This window comes from Pygoscelis adeliae, unplaced genomic scaffold (genome assembly GCF_000699105.1).
Source record: "Pygoscelis adeliae isolate BGI_AS28 unplaced genomic scaffold, ASM69910v1 Scaffold290, whole genome shotgun sequence".
NCBI lineage: Eukaryota > Metazoa > Chordata > Aves > Sphenisciformes > Spheniscidae > Pygoscelis > Pygoscelis adeliae.
The window spans coordinates 388,358-397,787 of NW_008823965.1; the positions used below are offsets into that span (position 1 = coordinate 388,358).

The window sequence follows — 9,430 nt, forward strand, 5'->3', positions numbered from 1 at the left end:
TCCAGCTTCTCACTGGCAGGGCATAAGAGGCTGAAAAGTCCTTGACTAGTGTAAGCACCGCTCAGCAACAACTAAAACATTGGTGTGTTATCAACATTGTTCTCATCCTAAATCCAAAACACAGCACTGTACCAGCTACTAGGAAGAAAATTAACTCTATCCCAGCCAAAACCAGGGCATAAGCCTCTCTTTTATATTAGCGGACTTTTCTCCTAAAAGCCACCATTTCTCTTGACTTCGATGTTTAAGTGTTTTCTTTATAAAAAAGAACAAACGATGTTTAAATGTGTTTGTGCATTTCAACTAGCGTGAAGACATGATGAGAAAGAATAAAAACCTAAGTCACATTTGTCTGTTTTCTATCATGGGGATTTACTTTGTCTCCGTCACACATTACATACCTGAAGGGTGTTTGGCAGTTGTTAGAAAAAAGGTGTTACATGGACAAAACGTTAACCTGTACGTACAAATAATTAAGACATTCTACCCCAGCTTTAAGACTGATCTTTAATCTGTACACACTAAAACAAATCTTGTGACTGATGACTGTATTTGATATGGGCACAAAATATGTATGGATGTATGAATCCTGGATTTAACGTAAAGCAAACATTTTAAAGTACTGACATGAATTTGAAGAGAAACTTGAAACATAGCTAATATACATTTATGATGATGTTTTGTTTTTAATGGAAATGAACTAAGAGAATAAACACAAGCATTATCAAAGCTAAGGACATCTTCCAAGCATGAACATTGCAGGTGTTCTTTGGGTGGGTGGCGGGGTGAAGGGGGGTGTGTGTATGTCTCTGTGTGAAGATTTCAAGCATCAGAAATACATTTTCAGCACAGCTATTTTATTGCCTTGCTTTTAGTTCTGAGACAAATACGTAGGTACAAGGTCAAGGATCTATTTGTCTGTGTACTTTGATCTACTGGTTGTGTACCTTGCAAAACTAAGGTCATAGGTATAACATTTCAAGAGTGTCTAAAGAAACCGATATCCCAAGATGTCGTCACCTGTAGTACGTGCTCCTATCAAAGCACTTACGCAAATGAAAGCGCACATGGAAAAAACAAGGCAAAATTAGTTGAGCAAAGCACGTACAGTTATAGCCAACTGAGGAACATTCTGTCCTTCTCGTCGAAAGCTACACTTAATTTTTAGTAGTGTTGCTTCTGTAAGCTTCAATACCTGTAAGTGTACCACCTGTCTTCTCACTTCTATTTATACCAAAGGAGAGCTAAAGTGACCAGTGTCTGGTTAGCAAGTGTCAGGAACCACAGTAGCAGCTCTGATTCCAGATGCCATGTTCTTTACTTGCAGGCAAAGATGCCTGTATGTATGGATCTGAACTGATGCTCACCAGACATCTCATACAGACTTCTAATTTTTTAAAATTACATTAAAAGGAGTATATATTACAAAGATGTCAAATTACAACAAAGGACTTCTTGGCTAATACAAATGATGGTGTAAAAACACTTGAAGTGAAAGGTACTAAACATCTTCTGATTAGATGGAAATGTTCTCCAAGTTATTATCCAGGAGTTTCTAACAGAACATAACCAGGTTACGTCTAACATAATTAACTAAAATCTTTGCTGTAGGTAGAAGTTTTCTGTCAGCAGTTAGCTTGCTTAACACCATAAAGTGTATAAGAAGTCATACTTCCAGGGCAAGAAAGTTTCTTGATAGATTTACACACTGTTAATATATTGCTCCTACTCATAATAGATCAGGCAAATACCTACCCATTAATGTTATAAGCTTATTCTTCAGCTGAGTGTCTAACCGGGCAATCATCATCTCCACTGCATTCCTGATTTCCCGAACTCGTTCATCCTTCGCACTACGCACTGCCTCCACATTCCTCTCCTAAAACAGGGTTCAGGAAAAAACATGCACAAAAAGAAAGCCTTTACACTTTTGCATGTTTCACTCATTTACATGTTGACTCCACTCTCTCAGATCCCAGAAATGCTAGGCCTCCCTGGAGTCCCCTCCAGCCCTATTATTTATTATTAAAAAAAAATTATCCTGGTCTTACTGAAGCGTGCATGTTTAGAATAAGAAAACAAGAATGTGTTTTTAGATGAGCTGTATTACAGGCTATTCCTGTTGCCAGTTGTAAATATCCTCAGACTTTTACTGAATATATAAGCGTGCCCTCTGGTGGGTGACCAAAGGTTAACAGTAAAGTTGAGCAACATTTTCTCATTACATAGAGGTTTGTCATATGGTGTTCTTTAGTATCAAAATTTGTAAATACAACTGCCAGTTTCCCTTCTGTAACTTGAGCAGCACAGAAAAGTTACCTTCTTGGTAACAAGAATAATTTGATAAAAATTGCACTCTTCACCCTGGAAGGTGAAGGCCACAATCCTCTCAACATTTTACAAATACTTACAAGTAGCCCACTTGGTGACATAACAGTCACATCTGAGCTGAAGCAGAGCTAAACTACCACTGCATGTGGCAAACAACTACCTGAATAATAGCATAGACAAAAACCATATGGAAACTTGTTTAAAAAACCCCTTATTTTATTCGCACAAAGACTACACAATAAATGTAACAGCATTCAACAGAACACAAAAATAATCCTTCCTAGAATACAAGAAACTGTATTGAATTATTGGAATTCCCACTGAAACCGCCAAAGCTGAACATGTCGATATTTGGATGTCTAACACATTTACCCCTATGGGGAAGAAAAAGGAGGTACCCAGACTTCAAATCTCTAACTGGCGAGCTGCTTTACAGCCCACCCTGTAGGCTCAAATATATACTTGTAGTTTATTCTCCTGAAGAAAGGAAAATAAGCTCTATTAGAATAAAGCATTTTTATACTTGTTTAGCATGGCAGACCGCACTTTTATAAGTGTCGACAAAAATACATCTTCCAAAGAACTGTGCAACTCTAGCTTTTAAATAGCATACACCAAAAGAAAAATTCCCTGTTAGCCAACTCACATCTTTTTCTGTCTGGCAACTACAAAAACAGTACTGAGAATATGCTGATGGATACATCATATACACCACATTGTATAAATATCACCACATTGTATAAAAATATATACCAGAATATACACCACATAGTATAAAAAGAGTATAACTAAAAAGTAAAAATGTCTCTCTGGGGGATAATCTGATTGCCTTCACAGAAGCAACAGCTTCTAAACAGGTGCTGGGGATATCCCTGTTATATCTCTGGCGTACTACAGGGAAACTTAACATTATCTTGGATCAATTTCTTACCACTTCTTGCACCAAACTGATCAATTCCATGAGTCTTCTCCTAAGCTTTGCCACTTCCTCATTTACTTTTGTGACATGTTGCTCATAGATTTCTGCCAGTGGCTTAAAAGTATGCCCTCCATGCTGTTAAAAAAGAAAAGGGGAGGGGGGGAGGGAGAAATAATAGAGCATCCCTTTTTAACTTTATTCCACTCCTATTAAATTACTGAAAGAAAGGGGAAGCAAGCCTCCTAGTGTATCAGTCATTTTGGAAAAGTTCCAAAGCAGATTGTATGTAGGAAGCCTGTCTTTCACTTCCCTTCATAAGTCATGAATTTGGCTTTCATACCGTCAAAGCTTCCTGTCAAGAGTTATTTGGAGTCTCAGCGGTCCTCCAAAAATAAACTGCTTCATTCACTGTGCTATTCTCTAACAAATCAAATAACGATAGAAGGGATATCTTACTTTTATTATTATTAAAACACCCTTCCCAAACAAAGGCAGCACGCTGTTAACCACTTATATTCCAAGCAATGACAGCAGTCTCTCCTTGAAACACTCAACTGAAAGGATAATAAACAGTGCCGTGAATTGTGCTACTAATACAGCTTTGAAGATATTCAAGATTACAGGCCAGGACATTTAAATAATGCAAGTGTTATCTATGTTCTCTGAGAAAGACTGCTTCCTTTGCCCATAAAATCCTCAGCACCATCTACAGTTTGTCCAAGACATCACAAAGTTTATAACAAGGAAGGTAATTCTGACCTCCTTTCAGCAAAAATTCAATTTGCTTCTCTAATTATAAACAAAAGGTATCGCCTTTCACAACCAAAGTTCACTTTAAATTGTAAAGACATACAACTGCAGTATTTGCATGGCAATTCAATAGCCATAACAGTTTCATAGCACTTCTATTTCTTCAAACTGCTGTCAAACATAACGCTTGCAGTCTCTTACTGTAACACACCATGTGCATACAAGCAAGCAAGTCTCTTCTTACCATTCCTCCCCAAAGCGCACACTGGTGGCATATACACTTCTTACAGGTCCAGCAGAAAACACTAAGCTTTTCATGATGATTTTCACACCTTAAACAAAAAATACACGTATTTCACAGAGATAGAAAGTACATTACTAAAATTGGATTTCTACCCAGCAGATAAGGGATATCATCAACGAATCAAGCTCAGAATTTTAGAAGTTAATACTTCACATTATTAAAATCCTAATCATACGCAACCCAAAGTAACCACAGAGCAATGGCTCATAAGCTTTTTGGGCAAACTGATCTTTGTCATTTTTTAAAATTTCAGAAACAGCACCAATCAAGAAACCGAGCACAGACCAGGCCAGACCTAAAGTACCTGCCTCTCCCTTCCCCCTGCATTAGCATTCAGGAACTTGGGGAGGAGGCAGGTATAGAACACATAATTAGTCCCTGTCCATTTTTCAATGCTTCTTCTCACACTTTTCTCCTCCAAATCTCCAGAATATATCTTAAAACACATAATAGCGCTGGTAATGGGATAAAACCAGGAGAAAAGCCTGCTGAGAAAGTACTGACAGCTGCTCCTAGGAAAAGAATATATAAGAAAATACAGGAGGCTCCAAAGACAAGGAAGGAGAATGAACAGCAGTAATGTGACAGATATAGCAACAGTAGTGCTTTCTGTGGGGCTTTCTGTATTTTCTTTGATCTCAAACCGGGTTTATCAATTACATTTTCGCAAGGGACTAGAAGACATCTTCTCAGAACAGCTTCTCCGCTTTTATGTGCTGAGATACCAAATCAGCACCCACAGTCTTAATGGGACTGCAAAATGAGCAAGCCATTGAGAGAAGACTTTTATTTCAGATGTACGGTCACTAAGAAGGGCTAAAAGCCTTAAGAAGTATTACTACCCTTCAAGTTTCCCGTATCTCTCATTTTAACTATATCGAGTCAAACTAGAAATAGTAGTAGTTTTCTAGGCAAAGACACTGAAGAGCTCTTCTTGTTTCATTAAGTATGACAGAAATGAACTCCAACTTTTAGTCAGACAGTGAGCACAATTCAGCTTTTAAGTAAGTAAAAGTTATCAGTTAGTTCCCAGATTTTAGTAACGAGCTGAAATTAAAAGCCCGCCCATATAAGGCAAACTGCAAAACGCTTTGTGTGAAGAATGCTCCATTTACTTGTCTTTCTCGTTTTCTTCATGCTTTGTGAGATTGCACAGTTGAAGTGTATCAAGCTGTTGTGTGACTTCTTCTGCCCAACGACAGTTTACGAGCTCTCGTAGCTGCAGCGGGGCTCTGCAAGAAGCATTCTTAGAGTTAGAGCAAGAACTTGGCTCCAGGAGCTAAGAGAGAAGCATTGAAGTGAATTCAGTTCATCAATTCTACACTATCGGAAAGGTCACAGGCAAAAAGCTGAAGCTGTACTAGTTATCTCAGGGGAAAAAAAAAAAAAAAGAAATTAAATGAAATGAAATGTTTTAAGTCAATTTGCTCATTTGGGGGCTGGGGGGAGGCAGGAACCACAACGAACCACCCCCCAATGACATACAGAATAGCTACATGGGGAACCCAACAACTATTTCCAGATTTCTTTATAGGCTCCTGGATAACGCTGGGCAAATAATTTCATTTCTCAGTGCTTCTTCAATTTCTCCCATTATTCAACTATCCCCGTTGCAGTGCTTCAGTTACGCCCTTCTTTGTAAAATGTAGATGTATTTACCTCCTTGCAAGCATTTTAGAGCTATTGATCAAATACTTTAAAAGCTGAATATTAAAAAAGTTCTGCAGAAATGGTTGGTTGGTTAGTTGTTTTTAAATACCTCCCTTCCCTTAGGGGAAAAAATATGCTGCCTTCCAATTTTTGGTCTATCAAGAGCTAGAATTGCTAGGTACTCAAGAACTGGAAGTCCTAAGCAGTGCCAGGGCTTGGGGGGACAGGGTGAGGCATTGCCTTAAAAAAACCCAGAACAAACACCACATTGTAGCTACCTCTCAGACAAATCTGCAACACGTAAGATAAGTCTCACAAATTATAGGTATAAAAAAAGCACACATTTCAGTCTGAGCAACTGAAGTTTCTGGTCTCTGACTCTTGCAAGAAGAATCTAAAGAGTTCTAAGGGGAATACCATCTAGTTACTCTTATTACACCAACTACACGCACTGAAAACAGGGGAAGAACAAAGATCTTGCTTAGCTTGTCACAAACTGTAACGTATTTTAGAATAAGTATTATACCAGGCTAAATTTTTATAGTAACAGCAGGCAGGTCTCAAAAATCAAGCTTACAAATTTAGTGCAACCTGCACTGAAAAAAGATCGATCATAACAGGACAGTACACCCAATTCCTGATAATTTATTTCTCATATTAAAAATACCTTACCTACAATGAGGGCACTGAGCTCTTTGTTCAGTCAGCCAACGCTACGAAGGAAAAAGGAAAAACATTTTTCAAGAGACTGTAAGAAAAGAACTGCAAGCAAGCACATTCTATCATTAATTAGGAGTTACTTCTTTTTATTACGGTCTTCCTATACTTTTTTCCTTTTTTTACAGATTTGTAATTTAACTGTTCAACCACTTAGTCACAGAAGAAGCTGCTACTTGTATCTTAGTAACAAAGCAACCACTTTTCTTTAGATGTCAAAGATGCTTCAGTCAAAATTATAGAGAATTTGGGGGTTCCAAATATTCCATTAGAAACCACACACCTGGCACAGACTCCCATAGTCATAGACTAAAGAGCATGTTTCAACAAAAGCAAGCAAAAGATACAACAAGCATACTTTTTGGAGCCTAAATTATTAGTCTTCAAGGTAACTTATTTCTTCCTCTTGAGCTATTTATACACAAGTTCAATACCTGCAGTTCAATGATCAAATCCACAAGGACCCTTTGAACATTTCTCCTCCAGAAAGCTTCAAAGACAAGCAGCTGAGGAAAGAACTTCACCTGCCCACTACAGCTTACAAGTGTAAAAGCTCAGCAGTTGAAGGGCTTATATTTGTCAGCTCACTACTACATTTAAAGATTCTCATGAATAATCTCTCACCACCCAGCATCAATATGTCATCTAACATTCTTAACACGAATCCTTCACCTACGGTTCTTGTCAGAGCTTTCGAAGTGAATGATGACTGTTCCGACTTCTGGAAATACTACCGGAGGTCTGAAAACCTCAGCTGAACCCTCTCCCACTACACTAACACGGAACAGCCTGTGGACTTGGAACTGACGTGTTATACACTGGTAACCGGGACCTTAATAAATGAACTGAGGTACTTCAGATGCTGCTTCAGCCTGCTGTACCAGACTCCCTCAAGAAAGATTTAGCCCATATCTGATCATATCACACTAGTTTCGTAAGCATTTAAAAACATCTCTAAGATGACAAGAGGTGATGTTATGACCTTCCAGTGTTCCATACCGGCAGATGCAAAGTCACTATTTAATTCCTGTTCCACCAGGAACTGTCTTCCACACAGGCATCGCTGACTCTCACAAGATGCTAAAGAAGGGATCATTATATGTCTGTTTCTTAAAAACAGTTATTCCAGATAGTCCCTATAATCAGCACTACTGAATGCAATGCATAGCCTGCCTAGTTTTTCCTCAGGGTGTCGTAAAAGATTTTGAAAGGGAAACTAAAGAGCACAGAGCAGGATAAAGGAATCCTTGGAACTCCAGGAGAAGAGGCAAGAAAGAAGCAAGAACGTGTTCATAAAATCAGCAGTTTTAAAGTTCATACATTTGCAAGAATAAACTATAATAAGCAAACTCACCCGAATACAACTGAAACAGCACAGCTTGGAGCAATGAGGACACAGACGTGCATCACGCAATTTCTCCATACAAATAAAACATCGGAATACTTCAGCAATGCTCTGCAAAGGGTAGATTATTGCTATTGTTAAGCCACATACTTCAAACATATCAGAGTTGCATTTATTTTCCAGGCAGAGTGCCAGGTTTCATAAATGCAGTCCCATTCCAAACTGCTACGGACAGCGCATCTCAGAGCGAGATACTAAGTCAAACACCACGGCTCTCCTCCCCACTTGCTCCTAAACCACACCAGCTCTCAGCACCCATTTTGTAACACTATTACTCCTCTTCAAGGAACTGTTTCTTTGTCTGGTTTATCTTCTTCCAAGAGGGCCTTTCTGAGGCCAAGACGTTATTCCTACTTGTGTTCACGTGGGATTGAACAGTTGTCAGAAGAAACTGTGCTGTACCTGCAGACTCCGAATCCACGAGCTTCAATGTACTGGCACTAAACTGACTCAAAAGCATGATAAGTGCATGCATGTATTATACAGAATGCTAATGAGAGGGGCTGAATCGAACAGGGCATTTTTATTTTTTTTTTACTTTTATAAGACTTACATTCTTTTAAGGTCTACCATTAGCACTGGCTCCACAATTTCCACACCCCCCTCACACCCCATTTAATTAATCTTGGGCAGTAAAAATATAATTTAACATATTGTTTTGCTATACCCATTTGAAGAGGGAAACATTTTGTTCTAGAAGACAATCACCTCGTATCTCTCCATTCCCAAAATGAGAAAGGTATTTTGAAATGCCAAGCGATGTTTACTTTCCATATTGATAGATTTTTCACTGATAAAGAAGTCTTGCATTCTGTATTGTACAGGAGGTGGGTCTCTTCTGGCTTTAACTATGGAACTTGGAAAGATTCTTCAGATGGGCTGATATTTTCCCCCACAGAGTTGAAATTATAAATCAGCACAAAAGCGAAGCAAGGTCTCTTCTGGCTTTAACTATGGAACTTTGAAAGATTCTTCAGATGGGCTAATATTTTCCCCCACAGAGTTGAAGTTATACATCAGCACAAAAGCGAGGCATATCTTCAATTTACAGATACCACAGTATCTCCCATACATTAACGCCTTCTTTAACGGCTGCGAACCATTAAAATGCAATGCATGCCTTCACAGGATATTATCACACAAGGTCTTTTAACTTCTTCTCCTGCTTGGCTGCTATTAATACAGGCCACAGCAATGCCTGCAAGCTGCCCAGGTTACAAACAGACACCACTGAGCAATTGTGCCTTCACGCATGCCAAGACGGGTTCTGCCAGCGCCACCATCCACATCCACCTCCAGAACGGGCAATGCTCCACCGGTTTATTTTCTAACCCTGACTACGTCTCGCCTAGAA

The 9,430-nt window shown here is 38.9% G+C and overlaps 1 protein-coding gene across 1 annotated transcript in view; it reads right to left on the reverse strand.

The window, feature by feature from the left end:
* TRIM37 (tripartite motif containing 37) overlaps positions 1-8,094 on the reverse strand; it is a 37,962-nt gene extending 29,868 nt beyond the window's left edge. Inside the window, exons 1-6 of the mRNA XM_009323816.1 lie at positions 8,026-8,094; positions 6,627-6,667; positions 5,420-5,536; positions 4,245-4,332; positions 3,263-3,385; positions 1,756-1,879 (exon numbers count right to left, since the gene is read on the reverse strand). Coding sequence (XP_009322091.1) covers positions 1,756-1,879; positions 3,263-3,385; positions 4,245-4,332; positions 5,420-5,536; positions 6,627-6,667; positions 8,026-8,094 — 562 coding nt within the window. The remainder of the gene's footprint in view (positions 1-1,755; positions 1,880-3,262; positions 3,386-4,244; positions 4,333-5,419; positions 5,537-6,626; positions 6,668-8,025) is intronic.
* Between the last annotated feature and the right edge of the window lie 1,336 nt (positions 8,095-9,430).